The sequence below is a fragment of the Vitis riparia genome, chromosome 13 (assembly GCF_004353265.1).
Source record: "Vitis riparia cultivar Riparia Gloire de Montpellier isolate 1030 chromosome 13, EGFV_Vit.rip_1.0, whole genome shotgun sequence".
Lineage (NCBI taxonomy): Eukaryota > Viridiplantae > Streptophyta > Magnoliopsida > Vitales > Vitaceae > Vitis > Vitis riparia.
The window spans coordinates 23,268,345-23,290,054 of record NC_048443.1 but is presented as its reverse complement, the minus strand read 5'-3'; the positions used below and the strand labels follow the sequence as shown (position 1 = coordinate 23,290,054).

The following is a 21,710-nucleotide window of genomic DNA, read 5'->3' as shown; positions in this document are numbered from 1 at the left end:
GTTTTAAAAACTATTTAAGATATCAAAAAAAATTTATTATTTTAAAATTTTAGGACCTGTTTGGTCATATTTTTTGAAACTTATTTTTAGAAACTGTTTTTTATTCTTTAACTTAAATTTTTAAAAACAAGTTTAAGAAAACATGCCTAAATGGACCAATTTTTTCCTTTTATTTGAAAAAATCGGTGAAAATAACTCTTATTTAGTCTCTAAAAATTATCATTTATTTCACTTTGTTTTTAAAAATTGTTTTTAGAGAATAGTAAGTAAGTAGGGTTAGAAATGTTTAAAAACAATTTTCTGTTTTTAAAAAAAGAAAACGGTTTTTAAAACAAACACCCAAAGAGACTCTTATTTTTAAATATATAAAGTAAATATATACCTTGGATGTAAGATATTTATTTTTTTATAATTTTTTATTTTAAAGATATATATATATATATAATGTTCAATATTTTAAAATAATTTATTTTTATTTTTATATTATCTATAACACACACTCTATATATATATATATATATATTATATAAATGAAAATTTATGAAAAATTTATTCTCATTTTTTCTTGTCCTTCCTTATAAACCTAATGAAAATATTCCTGTATCCTTAACAAATTTTTTATTAATTTTATAAGAATTTTCTAACTTTGAAAACCATTTATAAGAATTTTTTTTTTTTTTTCCTAAAACCTGTTTTTTGACAAGGGTGTTTTTTTCAAGCTCGTTGAGAAAGGAGCACAAAAATGAAATTATTTTAAAATTTCGTCCTTATATATAATTATTCAATATTTTTTTAAAATGGTAAAAGAAAATTTCAAAAGTAAAATAGAAAAGTTAAAAAAACCACACCCACAGGTCTACACTCTACACAAAACAAAACGACGAGCATCGCGTCGTTTTAGTGTCAATACGTTGTTTGAAAATAAGCGAATAGGGCAGACCGGGAGAGATCATCAAACGGCGGCCGGCGACGATCTCCTTTTCATAGTGGCTCAAAGGTAACGTTCTCTACTCACTCTTCTTGGAAAATGTTTGTTTGTTTATTTATTTTTTCAAATTTTGGAATTTTGTAATGATTTAATTTGCCATACGTTACCGGAAATCAATCGAATTTGAAGGTCAAGGTTGGATGGTTAGAAAAACCCTAGAAATGATTGGTTGATTTGGTTGTGATATCGAACTCACGATACAGGTCCTCTTGTGGCATGCAGCAATGACGTCAATGGAGAAAAAAGCTAGCAATCTTGCGGCTACAACCGCCGCTAAGATTCAGAAATCGAATCCGGGATTCAAAAGGTGGGGCAGGCAAAATCCATTTGTGAAATACGGGGTTCCAATGATCTCCCTTACGGTGCTCGGATCGGTCGGCCTCAGTCATCTCTTGCAAGGCAGGTTTGTATTACTGTTATCCAAATTCACGACTTCAAAGCTTACTCTCACCAGTCATTTTGTGGAAATTAAAATTTATGAAGCGCTGCTGGAGCCCTATATTCTATTTTTGTATTTTTGGTTCTGTTTTTATGTGGGAAACAAGGGGAAAAAGCAGAGGAAAGTCAATTTCGGAAGAGTAATTAGAGAAAGTTTTATGCTTTGAAGCCCCTCATGCCTTAGAAAAAGAAAATTGGATGATAAGAGTGCAGGAAAATTTTATGGGCTCAGACTTATTTTTGTTCTTTTTCCTTATTCTTTCCCTTAATTTTCTGATTGCCCTTGTGCTTTCTCGGACAGTCTTTGAGGATTAAACAGAACCTAGTTAGATGACCTTCGGTTGATTCTAGCCCAATGTCCAAAAGAGCCAAGCTCCAGAAACCGGTGGCTTGGGTGAGTTAGGTTCATGACATGTTTTAGTGGTACTCACCTGCCGTCCAGGTATCTATGTTTGTTTTGCACAATTTCAGAAAGCTGGGTATCATCATTCTCTAGCATTCATAGCTATTCAGGAAGATACAGTACCATGTATGAATGAGAATTTCTCAATATTATTAGTGGAAAAGACTAGATGTTGAATATATATATTTTTTCTCTCTCATTGCTTAATATACATGGAAATCATATGAGCTTCTAGGAATTCTTGCAGATATTAATGCTCCATTTGGATCTTGGGAAGTAGTAAGCAAGGGAAAAAGGAAAAGAAAAGGAAAAGGAATCCAAGTTCTTTTGTTTGATTTTGCCAATACCAGAGAAAATGAATATAGTGAAAATTATTTTGTAAATTTACACATTTTCTCCTTCTTCATTCTTCATATAAAGGGGGAATAAAATTAGAGAAGAGTATAAGGAAAATTTGTTACTCAAACCTTTTTTCTACCTTCCTTGGATTTTTCCTTCCTTTCCTTTTTTCTCTTTTTCTTTTCCTCAACTTTCCCCTCCTATTTTCCTTGAACTAGAAAGAGCATAAAAGGATAATGATGGAATGTATGGTGTCCTGATTTCAGCTGTTGCCACATCTGGCATGAATGAAGCTCACTGCATAGCATGTCAACCTATGATGCATAAGTTAGGATACGCGCGTCTTAGTTTGGATGATATGTCTATTAATCTGGATGTAATTTATATTGCAGAATAAATGTTTTGATTACCAAAAGGGAAATTTTGACTCCTATACTGCTAGGTTTCATACTATTTTCTCATAATATTATGAGGCAAAGGGGCACTTATCAAATAATAATATTATAAGGCAAAAAGGTGAAATTACTTCTTTTAACATGTTTATACCTGCTTCTTTCCCCTTTCTCTCAAATTGGCGAAAAGCAAAATTACTTCTTTTAACATGTTTATACCTGCTTCTTTCCCCTTTCTCTCAAAATGGCGAAAAGCAAAACTTGAAGAAGGTCTAGTTGCAGATTTTATTAGTGGAGAACAGTTGTGGTACATGGGATGGATGAAGTCTTCAACTCTAGTCGTATTAGGGGTTTGGACTTTGTTTTACCATTTCCTTTTTCGGGTGACCCCTGTGTCTCTGTTTGCTGTAATGAAGTTCCTTCTGTTCCCTTTTAGTGAGAAATGACTGTTACTTGGGGGAAAAAAGAAAAAAGAGAGAGAGAGAGAGAATGAGTCACTATGTCTTGCATGCATTCACCCTGTAGTTTTCCTTCGTAATTCCTTATTTCTTGCTTGAACTTAGTATAACCCATCTGTGTAAATGCAAAAATAAGTCATTTTGTACCTTCATGCTTGTGATTGACTTTAAGTTGCATATATTTCTCCTCATAGTCTTTCATCAATTATACCTGGTTTGGTTAACCTGTGGCCTTACTTAAGCTGAAATATAAACTATCCTTGAATCCAAACAGAAATTTTCATCCACTAATAGAGAAGCTTTGAGCGTTAGGGAATTTGATAATCTGGCATAATGAAGCTCATTACTTAGCATGTCAACCTGTCATACATAAGTTATATGTTCATTGTTTCACTGCTAGGGTAGATCTCATCATTTCTTTTAATTACAGAATAAAGGTCTGATTAATAAAAAGGAAGTTGCTCAATCTTATTTCTCATAATATATCAATGCAAAAGCTGAAATTGCTTCTTTTAACACATCTGGAACCTGCTTCTTTCTTTTTCTGCTTAAAGTAGCAGAAAGGCAAAACTTGAAGTAGGGTGCTCACAGATTAACTAATGGAGGACCATTGTGGTACATGTTGAAAGGACATCCTAAAATCTAGCTTTTTTTTAGGGCACTGGACTTCATTTTATTTTTTATTTTGAGGCAGTCCCAGCATCTGTGATTGCTATATGGAGATGCTTCAGTTCCTTCTTGTTAATAAATGACTGTTATATTATATCATTAAAAGATGAATCACTGTGATTTGCATGCATTTGACCAACTTCAGCCTTAACAACCTAGTACACAGCTCACTTGGCTTTTGTGCCTTACCCTATTTTGGAGAGATGGGTGTTTGTTCCTTACGATGATTTGGGGAACAATGAGATTACCATTATAGCTATTTTTGAGAAAGGAAGTTTAAATAAGAAAGGGAGAAAAAAAAAGCATCATGCTTACCAATTTGATGTGTATCCACTATGACAACTGTTTGTGTTCTTGTTAACTTAGCTGGTGCTTATTTGCATTCTTATTGTGTGCCTATTTGGATTGGAATTCTGGATATATTATCTGGACCTTTAAAGAATGTTACTTGCTTTACTCACTGTTTGGTACCTTTAGCTTTTCATCATCATCTAAAAGATCATGGGTCTTTCTAGCTCAGCAAGGATATTGGGAAGGTGAAAGATGATCGTGAATGGGAGATCACTGAGGCAAAGAAAGCACTGTCCAGGACAGGACCGGTTGGTGCGTATAAGCCAAAAAAGATTTCAATGGAGGAGGAACTAAAGGTATAACACTTTTGAGCTTGCAACTTGATAATTAATCTCCATGAAACCAATTATAAGTAGCTTCATCAATTTGTCCTTGCAGGCTATGCAACAGAAGATTAACATAGATGACTACGAGTATCAGCCAGTTCCTAGACCAAAGGAAAGCTAGTCAGACTCTAGTAAGCTCTTTTTTCTGTTTTTGAAGTTGTCATGTATTGCTCATGAGCATCTAGTAACAAAGTTCATAAATGTATCATATATAGAGTAGGTACTATTTTGTTGGATATTTCCTTCTCTTTCCTTGGAGAAGTGGAATAATTAGAGTTGCTCCCACAGTTCAATTTTGGCAATATTTTGACTATCATGGGCCTTCCAATTCCAGCAATTGTTTAATTTCCTTAGCTTAGATTTCCTCCAAATCTTAGAATTGGTTTACCTGGTTCTTCAATCTATCAATAAATGTAGTATGATTTATTTACTTGGCTCCATATGATTTGTTGAAACATTTATTTTCCAGTAGTGTTAAAAGACTTGTTTCGCTCCATATGTTTTGTTGGACAACTTTATTTTCCTCGAGTGTTAATGTCACGACCCAAGTACTATAGACCAAAATCATACCTTCCACCAAAACGAAGCCAGAGACCAAAATCATACCTTCCACCAAAAGGGCATCATCCTCTGGCTCTATTAGGGTCAAGGCAAAAACTCTACCTACTGCCTGCCTCCCCATGCCTTTAGCACTCGACCCTTGGGAAGATCGAGTTTGACTACTCATAGTGGCTGTTCGGGCTCCTTGCACTGTTAGGGATAATTGCGGCATCTGGTAGTAGGGTAGGTGAAACTAAGGAGGTTGGAAAGGCAATGTTGACTGCTGTCGGGGCCTCCTTAAGGCTGAAATTGATCCTGCAGTGTGCCCTTAATGGGCAAGCCCCTCCATAAATGATTTTCTGCTCTACAACCATAACATACTCTAGCAGTAGCCGCCTTCTGAGCACCCTGCTCACCTCCAATGTAGAACGAAGAATGTCTTTCATAATGCTAGCCTTGTTGCCTCTGTTGTTGATGATGGGACCTTCTTTGGGAACTTTCCCTCACTTTTTGTTTCCTTACTCTATCTCCCCTTTGTTCCCGGATTTGATTGGTGTCCTCCATCTTGCTCCACCAATAAAGCTCTATTAACCAACTCAGAATAATCCTTTATAATCATAATTCAACATAATTAACACCATAACACTTCTTACTATCATCAACAAGCACCATAACAATATTTTTTTCAAACAACAAGAATAAGCAATTAAATAAATAAATCAATAATCAACTCATTAACTAATTACATACAACAAATCATAAACATAACAAACACACAAACATTGACCCTATGGTATTATTGCAATCTTGGCTCTGATACCACGTTGTCACGACCCAAATTTCAGACGACCCAAAATTTGGCCCATGACCCTAGGTCAAAGGATTGACCCTAAGGGTTCCTCCTAATCCAAGTTGGTAGTAAACTAAAATGCTTTGATTTTTATTTTTTCTCTAAACATAAATCACACTAGAGCTCCTTCCAACTAACATTCCAATTTATCAATATACAAACCAATACTCAAGAGCAACAAGATATGGTAATTATCATTAAAGTTTAGAAATAAGAGTTCACAGTTGAGCAAATTAATTAAAATAAAGTCTCATTACAAAAATAGTTTCAAAGTTTGCTATTACAAGTTCCAAAATAAACCAACAGAACAACTACACTACAACCACTAGACTTCTCCAAAACCTCTTGGGGCATCTTGAAGCCCTCCCTGCTCTATCTGTTGATTCTCAAGGGATATATTTGCATCTAAAAGTTTTAAGAAATAAGGGATGGACATTTCCACATTGCTCAATAGGATGTCTTACACCTAAGAGGGTTAATTTATATTACTAAGGTTCAAGATATACAAAATAAATATTCAACCATAGTCAACAACCCAAACGTTTCATTCACTCTAATTGTAACACTCCAACAATTAAATAAAAGGCTGAAATTGAGCCTGCAGTGTGCCCCATAATTTACGAAAGGATATGCGTTCGTACCCAAATACACTCTCCATTCGGGTCTTTCTAGGGTAGATTTTTGGGTTTTTCACCATAGGAATCTCACTCCCTTCTTAATTCGCCTCTCATGGGCTTTGCCTTTCCATTTCATTATTATTTTTTTCTTTTTCGTTTCTATTTCATGCAACCTTATAACAAATTTAATTGTTGAAGTGTTACAATTAGAGTGAATGAAATGTTTGGGTTATTGACTTTATGGTTGAATATTTATTTTGTATATCTTAAACCTTAGTAATATAAATTAACCCTCTTGGGTGTAACCATGGATTGAAATTTTGGTATTTATCGATGATATTTCGCTGATATATCGGATATCGGACGATCCTGAAACGATTTTGAGCACCGATTATCGAATGAGAAGAATATAGGGAAAATCGCCGAAATATTGGTCTAGAATCGATATATCGGCGATAAAATTGCGAGTGGTAGAAAAAAATCGCCGAAAAATCGACGATTATATCATCAATAAATCACCTATTTTTTGGGGTTATTTTTGAAATTTTGAAATTTTCCATATTTAAATTTTTGACGATCCGATTGCTCATATTTCACCCATATTTTTATATTATCCTTTTATTTTTAACGCTTTTCATATTAACTCATTAATCATATTTTTAAAAATTATTATTACTTCACTCTTAATTTTTTTTATATTTGTCCTTTCAATTTTATTTAAATTTTAAATGTTTTTATTTTAAAATATTAAAAATATAATTTTACCCAAAAAATTGTTATAATATAAAAAATTAAGAAAGTTCTAATATTTTATAAATCTAAATTAATTTGATAAAATAAATTATTAATAATTTTAATTATTTAAGTAAATTAATGTTAATAGAAAAGGTTACCACATATTTTTAATAAAATTTTAGAAATTAAATCTCAAATAAAATATTTTATATAAATTACTTTAATTTTTCATTTAAAATGTAATAAAATATGTTTTAATAAAAGTATTTTAAAAATTTTAAAATAAATATTATCTTTAATAAGATGGACTCCCTTCATCTAACGATATGATGAAATCACATCGATCTTCATTTTGGTATTAAGGACTAATAGTCATATGTAATTATTTTTATTCAATAAAATCAAATATTTTTTAACTCAATTCTAATTTTATACAAATTTTAAAATTCATATTTATTATTCTTAAAATCCAAGTATCGAATATACCGATATATCTTTATCTATCGATGTTTTTCTTTTTGATCATATCTATGTCAATTACACCTACAAAATAACTTAAAAATGTGTGTTCTTGCTTATTTTATTATTTTTTTGGAGTTTTTTCAAGCAATCTTATGAATTTTGAATAATTTTCGCTCCACCCACATTTGTTAAAAAACATCCATCTATATTTCTTTGATATTTTCGATATATCCGTAAAATGAAAATACCGATATATATGTGATTACCGATATTTTCATCATATTGAGCAATGTGTAAATACTTACCTCTTCTTTCTTAAAACTTTTAGATGCAGATATAGCCGTTTGAGGATCAACATATAAAGTAGGGAAGGTTTTAGGATGCCCCAGGAGATTTTGGAGTAGCCTAGTGATTGTAGTGTAGTTGTTATGTTGGTTTATTTTGGAACTTGTATTAGCAAACTTTGAAATTATTTTTGTAATGAAACTTTATTTTGATTAATTTGCTCAACTGCGAACTCTTATTTCTAAACTTTAGTGATAATTACTATATTTTGTTGCTCTTAAGTATTGGTTTGTATATTGATAAATTGAAATGTTAGTTGGAGGGAGCTCTAGTGTGATTTATGTTTAGAGAAAAAAAAAATCAGAACGTTTTGATTTACTGTCAACTTGGATTAGGAGGAACCCTTAGGGTCAAACATTTGATTTGAGGTTATAGGCCAAATTCTGGGTTGCCTGGAATTTGGGTCGTGATAGTTAAGATGGTGATCATACTGCAGATATAAGAGGCATGAACAAACTCAAATAAAAGAGAACTGTTTGCAAGTAATGAATAGAGCTAAGAGTGTTGAACACTTGAGAATCAGTCGTAGCACTTCCATCATTATTTTAGTGAGATCTGCCGTTTTGTAATGCAATGAACTCTATTTGATGTGAGTATTGCTATAGGTTATGGATTTACCACCAAGTTTGTGTGAGATAAGAGGTGTATCACTTTTTTACCCACTTCAAATTGGCAGGCATTTCTGAACTGCATCTTTGACAGAACTGAATGAGCTACAAAATAAGTGGAGCATGACATACAAGGAAAAAGGTGAAGAAGATAGAAAAGTATGCTTTGGGTGCAGGCTTTACACCATCGTGGAGGGCTAGTTGATTGGTCTTATAACAAAAAAAAAAAAGGGGGGGCTACTTGAGATTCCCTGGGAGGTTGGTGGGAGAAAATTGAGCTACCATTTGGGAGTTTGGCACAAAAATAGTTCATTTAAAAAATAAAAAAATATTAAATTAATATTTTTTTATATTTTTTCCCTCAAAATAATCACCAAATTCTTTCTAGTCATCTTAGTGCCCATGTTCGGTTTATCATGGTTTTAGCTTTATAATTAGATATTTTTATTTTTTATTAATTTATTTTTTTTATCAATTTAAAAACATAGACAGTGATAATTAAATATTATAATAAGCAAAAATTAGGTATTGGAATATAAAATAAAAAAAATTACTTCTGAGTATATAAAAATAATATAAAGTATTAAATACAAATTTTTTTATGAAAAAATATATATATTTTTAATCTTATAAAACAAAAATTTTAAATTTAAACCAAATAAAAAGAAAAAAAATGTTAAAACCGCAGTCTCTTGGGGTGATTTTAAGCATAAAGCAAAAAATTTTAAGCATAAAACTTTAACATTAATCCAATATTAGGTGCTATTTGTCTTTTTTATGACTTGATTATAAATAGAATTTAATTTAATTTAAAATTAAATAATGTTTAATAATATTAAATATTAATTTTTTATAAAATAATCATTTATGACCGTGATTTTGAACGTTTAACACTTTTTTTTTTTTTTTTTTTGAAAAAGGAGTATTTTTGTGGCAAACTCACCATTTGGTGAGAGATTCTGAAATGGATACTTGCATAGTAGTAACTGGTGGGAATATTCTTAAAGACGAGACAAGACAAGACTTCCCCTTCACCTTGGGCTATGGGTTGCTCCAATCTCACTATTGGCCGGCAGGTCTTTAATGATACTACGGTCACGGATCGTCAATACTAGGCATCACTCTCTCTCTCTCTCTCTCTCTCTCTTTCTCTCTCTCCTTTTCCCAAGTTCATTCACCAAAAGCAGGGTTGTTCTGTGCTGTCCATAAGGCAAGTGTAAACAGCATCATGCATGCTCTATCAAACAAGTGAAGAGAATGGGGGCTTCATACTTGGGAAAAAGAAATCTTTTTTTAAGTCATGAACAGAAGCTTGTGAAAAGAATCAACAGCAGGTATATATTATATATTTAGGTGAAGATTCACCCGACTATCCTCGCAATTACAGACTTGTACCAGTTCTCTCATAAGAGAAAAAGACTATTTCTCCCTTTATGTACATCAACCCCCAACACCATCACAAGGACAGAAACCAAAAACAGAAAGAGCAAAGATTAAAAAGAAAAATGAAATACAAAAGTTTTAAACCCTACCTAGTGTTCCTTTTCTTTTCTCTCCCCACCCCCCACCCCCATGCCAAGATGAAAGATATCTGTTTAACCCTTTTCCCATTTTTATTCATTTACATATGTAAACCAGGAACAGTAAAACAGCCCAAAACCCTCCTCTTATCCCTCCAATTTGTCCCCATTATAAGTCAAAAAATAGAAAAAAGAGGCACTAAAGTATTCAACTGTGTTTTCTTTTTTGAAGCTAACCCCCCACAAATTTTTTTGATAATTTACCTTGGCTTGGGCTGTGAGGTGCATGACCATACTGGTCGAATAAGCCTCTGGGCTGATGGACTGCCCAGTAAGGTAGCCTGAGAACGTGTAAGCATCTCGGCCATTGATGGGGTTTGGTAAGCTTGAACCAGACTTGAACCATCAGTGGAGTCACCTCTTGCTGTTGCTCTTTGCCATGAGTGTGAGCTCAATCCTGACAGAATATAGGCCCTCCCTGATGCCTCATATACATGCCTGCTTGCCATCCGCTCTTGCATCTCCTTGAGCTCAGCATCCAATGCCACACAGAGCCGATCATGAGATTTAGCTGACACTGTATCTGATAATGCCTTACGGCAGCTTTCAAGGATAGAAACTGCACCAGCTAGGTCTCCCTGCTCAGCTGCAGCTCGTGCCTGTACCATTGCCTCAGCTGCTTGGAGCCTGTTGCGTTGCCTGTCCACTTCTATTGAGACCACCTCCTGACCAACTGTTTCAGGTCTTTCAATCCTAACTTCTTCACTCTCCAAAGTAGCCATTTCCTTCGTTAGGGGATCTTTGTAGACACATCTCACCTTTATCAATGAGGTCTTGGATCCGGACAACTCAGCTGGAACTTTAACTGAAACCAGAAAATCCCTCTCTTCATCAGCATACAAATCTCCAACATCAATAGACCCTGTGCGTGCATCACCCATCACGTGGCTTGGGTAACTTCCTGCTTTTAAAGAGCCAAGGCGGAGACTTGGGTCCACACACTCAACTCCCACTTGCAGCTCCTGAACCACAACACTCAGAAGGCCCCCAATGCATTGGGCAAATGCATCCTGGATCACAGATTCAGTCTCAATGAAAGAAAAGGTTCCACCAGAAATTTCTGAAATCGTGTGCATTGATGAGGCATCATGATCTGTCCCAAATCCAAAAGAATGCACTGGAATTTGAAACCCTGTGTTCTGACTGCCATGCATAGACAGAGGAAGTAGCAACTGATAATTTGGTTGTGGTTGGTTGCCACTAGAGCCATTGACAGTGTAAGTATCCTGCCCATCAGACAACAGTATAATACTTGAGACTGGATTTCTTTCCTTTCTGTCTTCCATTACCTTGGCACCCTTCCTCAGGCCTTCAGCTATGTTGGTTCCACCATTTGCCACCAAAGAGTTAACAGCTTGCAATGCCTGCTGACGCCCTGCATCAGTCATCCGGCGAAGAGGAAAGAGGCGGCGGGCGGTGGAAGAGAAGGCAATAACTGACAGCCTGTCACTGGAGCCAAGGTTCTGTATCACAAAGCCCATGGCTCGCTTTAGCAATGCGAGCTTTGTACCTGCCATGCTGCCACTGATGTCAAGCACTGTAACTAGGTCAACTGGAGCTCGAGGATTATGAGAGTTTAATGGCGAGTTAGACATGTTTCTCTGAAGATTTTGTCCTGTATTTGCAACAGCAGCTTTAAGATGAACCAGAACAGTGAAGTTATCATAAGATTTGGACCGTGGAGCAGCTGAAACTTCTGGGTATGTTTTGATTTCTACTGTCCTAACAGGGTTGTTATCTGCCGCATTGCCACTTGAAGCGTTTCTTTCTGCAGGCACAGGTTGGTGATCTAAGGATTCATCATCATTGAAAACACCAGGCTCAGAGGCCTGATGCAGTGCCATGATGTTTCGATTAGAATCTAGACGAGGGGGAGGTATACGGCGAATTATGGTCATCAAATCATTATTTTGGTGCCAATCCACAGGGTTAATTCTTGCCCTTCTAGGGGGAGGATCCAAATTGGGACCCTCAAAGGGGATTTCTTTCCATTTTGCTCTGCAAACCGGGCAAATTTGGCTGCCATGCTTCACATTTGAAGTAATGCAGTGGAAATGGAAAGAATGTGAGCATTCTGCAGTGAAGATAGCTTGCCCATGCCCTCGTTTCATTGAGGTTAAACATATCGCACAGGTTTTCTGCAATTTCAAAACAAACACAAGTGAGAAAGCATCAACATACGACCAAACTAAAAGAACAAAGCACCTAATGGTACTTGGATGAGTAAGAGCATCAATTAAAAGACAACACATGCACACACACGTCTTTAACTCATGAATGTTCACATGGTACTACTATTTGAGGACAGAATAACTAACCAAAACTTCATTAAGAACCCACAATTTTCAAGAAGATAACAAGATATATCTTATGATCCATGTTTAAACTTTATGCTCCATAAATTGAAGGGCACTATTGAAAAGATATAAAATCAACTGAGCAATCTAACTTGGAAAAGCATATGATGCAATATATCACAAGCTTTGAACCAAATTATAAAATCACAGATATGCAACATTGTCCTAAAGCCCTGGAAAAACTAACCCAAATAATCTGCCCTGCATTTTGATTAGATCAACAGGACAATGAATCTTCAAAACCTTGCGCAAATAAATAGTGAAAAGTTGCACAAGTAGGATGCATTTAAAGAAAATCCATTTAAAGAGAGCTACCATGAAACAGAGACAACAAAAACATCCCCACAGAAAAAATAGAATGTTTCAACATTTTCGTTTTTATTTTCTGCAGTGTTTATTGTGATCAAGCAACTGTTAGTAGATCGTATTAATTCCATTATCGGATGTATTTTAGGAGTATATTTTTTAGAAGATTGAAAAACATGTTTGGTTTTAAAAGGTTATAAACACCAGTATGATACATATTCTGTAAGTCCAGAGACAACTAGAATAAGCAAGATTCTCATCAAGATAAAAAGATTAAATAGTAAAGATGAATCAGCATCTTAAGCTGGAAAAGAAGTCAATGTTGGGTAATCCACGTGTAGGGGGCATGTTTGGGAAATTAAGCAAAAGCAAGTGAAAGACCTTTTTCGAAGGGTAAATAAGCACCTGTACAATGATACAGATGAACCAACAGCTTTCAAAACAAACAGGGAGAAAAGAAGTGCAAAACCCATCTTTCAAAGAAAAGGGAATCATGAGTTGCTTTATGTGTTTATTTTTATTTTTCTTATCTCTTTCTTTTTCTCCTTGATTAAAACTTACTGCATGAAAACTTGCAAATTAATGGTCAACAGATGAGGCCACCAACTAAGCTACTTTTCCCTTCTATGAAAGGAGGAAAAGGAAAGGTTAAACCCATAAACTTCTTTTACTAGGAAGGCAAACCACAATGGTCCCGGAAAGGGACTCGTCCATTAACCCCACGAGCCCACAGAGTGGAAAACAACAAGACACCATCAAACCAATCTCCCTAACCCCACATTCTATGTAAAACCCCTAATACAATATTTTGCCATAGGATATTACCCATTGAATTAAGCCATTCCCAGATCAAACTACATGGTTTAGAAGAAACCCCTAAAAAAAACACTCACAAAAATGCATAATTTTCATATAAGATTTTTTTTTCTGCCTACCAAAATTCAAACCAACTGAATCCCTGAATGCGACCCATCTTTGATCTGACAGGTTGGACCTCAACTGGCGTCATTAATGAGGTTCAGACCCGTCAAAAGCAACGCCCCTATTAGACAAGTGGTCATTTGTCATGTATCGACACTTCCCATAGGGGTTTTGCCGTATAGCTAGCTAAACGGCCGATGTGGGAAATTTAAGCAAACAAGAAATATGGATGCTAATAAATATTCATGTGATCTCAGAGTAAGGAGATAAAAAGCCAGACAGACTGAACAAAGTACAGATATTCTTCTCTCAAGTCACATGAGGGAAAGCAATAGATTCCAAAGTCGGACAGGAATGCTAAATAATACTCTGTTTGGTTGCAAAGAAAACATGGAAGAAGAAATATAAATGAAAAGCTCTCAAATCTTAGAATTTTCATTCGCCAGGCCCAGGGACAAAAAATCAATCAATAAATCAAATCAAATCAAATCCCAGTTTAAAATCACTTGGCTTAGCTGGGTTTCCTCCTTTTTGCAAACCAAAACAGCGCAAAAGCACGAGACGCAGGACCCCATTTCCTTACCTTTCCCCTCCATTTTCGCAGAACCAAACATAAAAGTAATAAAAGAACTCTCCGTAACAGCAACACAAACCTTGGAAGATCTGCTCGCGCTCTTGGATAGCCTCAAGCCGCCCGACGAGGGCGTAGGCGTCATGGGCATCGCCGGCGAGAGCAAAGCCGCATCGGACAACCTCTCAGCGGAGTCTTCTTCCTCCGCAGTCGCGGGAACATAGACGCACATATTGAACCCAAGTGCCAGCTTCGCCCTCCTCCACGCACTCCCCATCTCAGTGCAGATCCAAAAACTCCTCCTCACACCCAAAGAAAACTAAAAAAACGCTTTTGAAAAACCCAAAAACAAAAAAAACCCAAGCCCAAAGAAAACAGACCTCGAAAAATGCTTGGGGTTGAACTGCTTTCTTTTAAAGAGCTTTAAAAAAAGCAGAAAAGCAGGAGGCTTAGAATGGCGGTTTGCATGGGGAACTATGAGAAGGCAGTGTCAAAGCTAAGACTGAGAATGGGTCGTGGCGGAGAAACCAGATTGCATAGGCTCCTTGTACCAGTACACATACAAATTTCCTTGTTTTTAGCGGCGAACGCCATGAATGAATGAATAAAACTAGTACAGAAGAGAGAAGGAGAGGAGAGCTGCGTGTTATTGACCCTCGGATAAGTAAAAGCACGTTTTGGTTTTGTTGAATGAGGAAAGCAATCGCTTTATTATACAATTCCCACTTTTTCCTTCCCATTTTACCCCTCCTGCAGGGACAAATCTGTCCAAGTCAGACCATGTTTTGTTCTATTTTATCACCAAAATCTTATATTATATCCTAGAATAATTCATAAATCAGAAGACGTGACTTGATCAATCACCACGTTGCTTGGTCTGTATTTTACTCTTGGGGACAGAAATTCAAACCTCTCTTAGAAGATGGGTTTTGTCATTTAATGCTTTCTTTATTCTTGAAATAAAATTTTCTCAAAAAAAAAAAAAAGTTTTTTTCTTTTTTTTTTTTCTTCTGGCTGAAATTGATTGAAGCATGCTCCTCCAATGATTTTGTCTTATACTTGAAGGTGGGGTGGTGGGATAAATCTAGTGGGAAATTGGTAGAATTGCATGGGCGGTCGGTCAACTTGAGTTGACATGAGGCTTGGTGGATAATGAGCAGCTCAAGGTGGACTTCATCATTTATCATATATATATATATGGTTATTTAATTCAATGTTTCTGATTTCATCACAAATCAGTTGGTCAAACACACTTTTAAAGAAATCTATTTGCCCTAATCTTCAAATTATTTAGATTGTGTTGGGTAGTTTTAGTATTTTTAACGAAAATATTTTATGTAAAAGTGAAAATGTTTTCTTTAAAAGTGTTTTTAGAAAAATTATTGGTTTTATATTCATATCAGTTTTCTGTTTTTCAAAAAATAAAAAATATATTTAATAATTAAAAATTATTTTATATTTTTGTTCTTAAAAATAGAAAATAAAATATTTTTAAATAATATCTTTTAACTATTTTTTATTATTTTAATTTATTTTTTAGGGTTATTTTAAAAATAATTAAAATATTGAAAATAATTTAAAAATATTTTAGGTTCTATAACATCATACAATAGTTTTAAAAAATTATTTTTAAAAATTAATTTTTAGAACTTCTTTTGAAAACAATTATCAAACAATCATAAATGATTTTTTTAAAATTTTAAGCTAAATTCGTTTCCTAGGATCATTCCAAAACGGGGTTGTTACGGAAATGCAAATTCGTACTTTTATAATTAAAAATCGGTGGGCAAATGGGTGTAAAATCTTTGTCCCAAGATTATTATTATTATTTGTGCATTAAATAAGGAAAATGGTAGGTGGATCATGCAATATATATATATATTTTTAAATCCAATTCTAGAAACCCTAACAAGCGAATGAGAAGAAATGTCAATTAGTACAAGTATGACCAAGTAGAATGAATTGGGGTTTGGGCCCCATGATGAAGCATAATTGTTGGGTGTAGGTCAAAAATGTGGGACTTCATCTAAAATGATGGATTTTTTCCCATCATGGTGGTGATGAGTAAGCCCACACGTGCACATCATCTAATACTATTCTTCTTCTCCTTCTTCCCTCCTCCTCTTTTAGGGTTCCTGCGTCAACCCTTTTGACATTACCCACATCTTATCTCATGTCTTTGGATTTTACCCTTTCTTTTGCATGGGTGTAACATATATTATCCATTTATATAGTGTTTTTTCTAAACTAAATTTCTTGTAATTTTTATTTTTATTTTTTTTTAAATGGGTGTGGTGGATTTTGTAATTATAATAAGGGTGGATGAAATTTTGGGGGCATGGGGGATTAGGGTTGAACTTTCCACGTAAGAGCATGGGTTGCAAGTCATAACAAGTAATAATTAAAAAAAAAATCAATTTATTTGATTTGGAGGCCCAATCTTTATGAAATTTGTGCCCTACTTCTCCTTTTAATGACAATTGATCACTAGTTACGTGCTTAATTTTAATCCCTAATAACCATGATGTTTTAGGTGAGCCCATGAACTTGGTTTGACTATGGATTCCCTCAATATTGGCGTCTATCTAATGTTAAAAAAAACAAAATTAGCTAAAATATTCTATTTGAATAAAAAAAGACCGAATACATTCCCAACTAAATAATATTGAATTTTATATTTATAGGATAAGATTACCCTTCTTTAAATGTTCTAAAATTTTTCACACAAAATCGTGAATGAAACCATACTAAAATCAAGAACTACTTTATTTCACAATACAAAAGTATTTCATTTTTTTGTTTAGATTTTTTTTTTTCAAAAAATAGTAAAAATGAGAGAAATAATCTTTATTTTATTTCATTTTATTATGATGGTTTTTGGGCAGTTTTTATCAGTTCCAACTCTTGAAAATTGCTCCATAAGCTCTTATTTGATTAGATCGGGTTGGATTAGCTTGACTTAAATACCCATCCAACTCCAATAATATTAAAACCCTTCTTTGCAATTTATAAAAAAAAAAAATTAATTTGAGTTAGTACTCTCAATTTTTTTTTGTATAATTTTTTAAAACTATTATTTTATTGTTACTTTCTGTTTTAAAAACAAAAAAGTAAACTTACATATGATGATAATGGGGAAATTGGAAAAACAAAGAAGATATGCACGCAAGGAAAAGAAGAAGGATTGGGAAGAATATGTGCCCTAAATCTAAATGGACCATGAAAATCACTCAAGGGGTCAGCAATACAAGTCATGGGTATGTATAGAAGAAGTAGCTAGTAAAGGCAAGAAATGTTGGAGGTGGGTAAATGGGAGAAAGGGGCATGCACTATAAGTAGGAAAAAACTAGTGGAAATGTGTTTAAGTGGTGGAAGAATTTTGGTGGGCATTTGAAATTGCATGGGGATAGGGGGCATCAAATGATTTCATCACTTTTGTATTCTTTCAAAGAAACAAGAATCTTTGAGAGGGCATAGAGTAGCCAAGTTGGGAGCACCATATCATATCCATGATAAATATTAATGCGAGTATAGTGAGAGAGAGAGAGAGAGAGAGGGAGAGAGGGAGAGAGAGAGAGATGAGGGCATGATTCAGAGGGGTTGAGTGGAGCAACCTATTCCCCCACTCACTCCCTTACTTTACCCTCTCTCCCCTCAAAAGACAACCTTTTAAAAGGAAAAATGCTCCATCTTTTATGATGCAAAAGTTTATTCCCTCTCCCCCACAAAAGAACATCAACAAAGAACCAAGACAGTGACTCCTTTTCATCACTCTCCCCTCCTTTTGAGAGCACACATGCCTCATCACTTCTCACTGTGTGTAATGAGGGCTTCCTTGCAATGAGTGGAGATCCATTCACAAAGAATCCCTCATTAAACCCCTTTGTGGGGGATAGGATTCCCTTTACCCCCCTCCCTCTCTAATAAAATTCCCAGACTTTCTATTGCAAGTCAACCACAAAGCTGACTTCTTTTTTTTTTCTCACCTTTTTTTCCCCCAAAGGAACCTCTACTCAATCCTCATCTTACGCTGCATGCCCCCCACTTACAACTTAATTAATGCTAATTAATCAACACCTAAATCCCCACTAGGGTTTTCAGACCATGCATGGCCCCCTCATCAATCCCTTCATGGGGTGTGGCATATCAACACATATATATAATTTTATCTAAACAAGGGTTTAGAGAATAATTAGATTCTTAACCACTGTTTAATTACTTTTCTGAAATATATAGATTATGTATGAGACAAGACATATTGAAGAGTTGATTAAACCATGCATGCACACCCACAGCTGCCCTAGAGAGAAATAATTAAGTGGGGTGTAGCATTGTCTAATGATGATGTCTCATGAGTTGATCACCACACCACGCAAGTCAAACATAATCCATGCAAGCATCCAACTTGGGTCCACTCCACCCATCTAACCCAATCTCCTAGTCCATGTATGCATACACCTAGGTATACATGAGCAGGATTCATTTGCGTACACGGCTCTTCAATGATGAATGGGTTGGTGGAAAATTTTCTCTAGAAAAACAACTTGGACTTGAGAGGTTCATCCACAACAAAGGAACAAGTACTGTTGAAGAGGAGAAGGTTGAGTATATAGTACCCCTTTGCCTACATCTTAAGACTTAAGCCTTTTCCTTTAAAACCTAAAAAATGATCACAAAGGTCTAAAGGGTTTCAGCCAGAATCAATTATATTTCAGTTTGTATTCTTCTGTTTAGAGTAACCTTATACATTTTGAGGGGATGACTCTAATTTGTTTTTTTCATAAGTTTACTCCTAGAAAGAAAATGAATAAGAGTGATTATTATGTTTTTGGACTTAATGAACATCATTCGTAGCAAAATAATGTCGGGATTCTAGAAACTTGACTTCTTTTTTTCCAAGTAAATTATTATTTTTGGCATTTAGTGTAACTGGAGTCAAAGTATTGCAGCTAGGAGGCGTTTGAAGTAGGGCATTTGAAGTTCCTTGGACAGTTGGCTGTTGAATTTCTCTGTCTTCCTTTTTTTTTTCTTTTTTTAATTTAATTTTTTCACTCTAATAAATTTCAATTTAATTTAATAACCATTGTAGTGCTATAACCACTTCAAATAGGTAAATACCATAATCACATTCAAAGTTTGAGTACATTGAGCTTGATCATAATAATAATAACCTAAGAAAGTAAGGGTCTATTTGATAGTATTGTTTTTAAAAATAATTTTATATTTTTCAAAAAAAAAAAGAGAGAGAGAGAAAACACGTTTGAAAACAAAAACTTAAGACCTATATTTTTAGAAATCATATTTTAGTTGTTTTATATTATTTTAACTTATTTTCTAAGGATTGTTTTAGAAAATAGTTACATGAGCATGTATAATGATTAAAAATAGAGTACTAGATATAAAAATTATTTAAAAACATATTAACAAATATTAAAAATAATTTAAAAATATTTTAAGTTCCTAAATAGACTTTTGTTCTATATATAAAATATTAGAGAATAGTTTTAAAAAATTAATTTTAAAAACTGTTTTTTAGCATTGTTTTAAAAAATAGTTATTAAACTGGGCCTAAGTAATTAAAGTCAAAATTAATACATAAATAAAACAAAATTATCAATATACTATACAAGATTGATTCTAAATATCGATGACAAGATATGAAGTTTCGATAACTCACACTTTAAGTATTAAGGTTGTTTAGTAAAATTAACTTAAAATTTATTCCAAATCATTAAATTGATATATTTATTTTTATTAATTTAAACTAATATTTATACTTTCATTACTCTTATATATATAACCAATTTTATTTGTTAAATATCAATATTTAAACTATTATCGATATATAAGAGAATAATCAAAATGTTTACCATAAAAGATAAGTTGTGAATGTAAAGTAGATATAAAATATACTTGTTAGGAATTTTAGGCTAATCCAACCTATGGTAATCACCCTAGAGGGAGGGTGAATAGGGTGATGGTCTCTTTTTCCCAAATTTAAACTATGTAAAAATAAGAAACAATTATATGCAAATATATAATAAACAAAATAAACACAATTGCATATAATTTAAAAGAGTAAGGGAAGAGAGAGTGCAAACACAAGATTTATAGTGGTTCGGCGCAATCCGGCCTACATCCACTCTCCTCAATCTCCTAACCGAGTGAGGGTTCCACTGATTCAAGGCTTCCACACCAAGCCTTCAAGCAATACAATTGGATTATGGTTCCAATCCACCCTCTTGGACTTTTGGCTCCAAGCACCCTTTACACTTCTCAAGAGATACCACACTCTTGGAAAACTTCCTCTCAAAGATTTACAATTAAAGATCTCACAAAATCCTAGTACAAAAGCTTTAAGCTCAAATGATACAAGAAACTAGGATTGAATGGTGCACTAATGATATGCAAGTTTTGGAACAATGGTGCACTCAAAAACACTCTTCTAAGGCTCAAATATATTCAAGAATGATTTAGGAAGGTTAAGCTCTTGAAACAATGAAGATTGGAGCCTTTTTATAGAAGAAAAAAGCCAAACTAGCCGTTTGGGGTTCGACCGGTCGACCGGTTGACTAGCCGTTAGCATTTAATGCTTAGCAGGTGACCGTTGGGCCTCGACCGGGCCTCGACCGGGCCTCGACCGGACCTCGACCGGACGAGGTTCAACCTTGACCGGTTGAACAACCGTTCTGGAAGAAAGAGAAAATTTTTGCATTTTTCAAACGGTCGACCGGTTACTGTTCATACCCCTCAACCGGTTGAGCTGAGGGTCAACCGGTTACTGTTCATAACCTCAACCGGTTGAGCTGTGGGTCAACCGGTTACTGTTCATCCGGTTCAACCGGTTGAGCCATTTTTGGCTCAACACCCAACTTTTTCAATTTAAAACCTTTAAAACAAGTTTGGAAAATATTTGACACAAGGTTTTAATTGAAAACATGAAATCATCCAATTTTAAAAGGATTTAAAATGAATTAATTCTTGGATGATTTTGGTGCATAAGTAAAGAATGTAATGCATGAAAAAACCTAATGCACCAGCAACCTTACAAAGAGATCTTATGAAGCTTGGATCTTGAAAAATACTTCTCTTTGAGGTGGTCTTCTTCTTCATGATTTCTCTTTGGCTTGATATGTCTTTGTAATTGCCACTTTGGAAATCCTCTTGCCTAATCACACTTAAAATATAATCATTAGTTCTAAACAATGTTTTGTTATCATCAAAACCGAGATTAACCAAACCTTGGTTTCACAATACTTTCACTAAAATATGAACAAATGAGGAATAAATGATTTAAGATTAAGAATAAGTTAAATATTTTAATTTAATACTTAAAATTGTTTTTGACTTTTTGATATGATATTAAGTTATCTTACTAAGCATGATCAATTTATTTAATATTTTAAATAAAGTTATTAAATATATTAAGTCACTAAATTGATTAGCTAGACACC

General features: G+C 34.3%; 2 protein-coding genes across 4 annotated transcripts; one reads left to right on the top strand and one right to left on the bottom strand.

Moving 5' to 3' along the window:
- The first annotated feature begins 893 nt into the window (after positions 1 to 893).
- LOC117927589 lies at positions 894 to 8,000 on the top strand. 3 transcript variants are annotated; one of them, XM_034847187.1, is made up of 5 exons: positions 894 to 997; positions 1,211 to 1,391; positions 4,208 to 4,334; positions 4,417 to 4,495; positions 7,897 to 8,000. In XM_034847187.1, exons 2-4 carry the CDS (start codon positions 1,213 to 1,215, stop codon positions 4,483 to 4,485), a joined length of 375 nt encoding a protein of 124 aa, XP_034703078.1. In that variant the 5' UTR covers positions 894 to 997; positions 1,211 to 1,212; the 3' UTR covers positions 4,486 to 4,495; positions 7,897 to 8,000. The 3 variants fall into 3 exon arrangements, with proteins under 3 accessions (XP_034703078.1, XP_034703076.1, XP_034703077.1); XM_034847185.1 differs by lacking the exon at positions 7,897 to 8,000 and having other exon boundaries at positions 4,417 to 4,801; XM_034847186.1 differs by lacking the exon at positions 7,897 to 8,000 and having other exon boundaries at positions 904 to 997; positions 1,192 to 1,391; positions 4,417 to 4,801.
- A 1,833-nt stretch (positions 8,001 to 9,833) lies between these two features.
- Positions 9,834 to 14,942, bottom strand: LOC117928989 (E3 ubiquitin-protein ligase WAV3). The gene is made up of 2 exons (XM_034849162.1): positions 14,339 to 14,942; positions 9,834 to 12,239 (listed from the first exon to the last, which is right to left on the bottom strand). Exons 1-2 carry the CDS (start codon positions 14,531 to 14,533, stop codon positions 10,302 to 10,304), a joined length of 2,133 nt encoding a protein of 710 aa, XP_034705053.1. The 5' UTR covers positions 14,534 to 14,942; the 3' UTR covers positions 9,834 to 10,301.
- Positions 14,943 to 21,710: the final 6,768 nt, after the last annotated feature.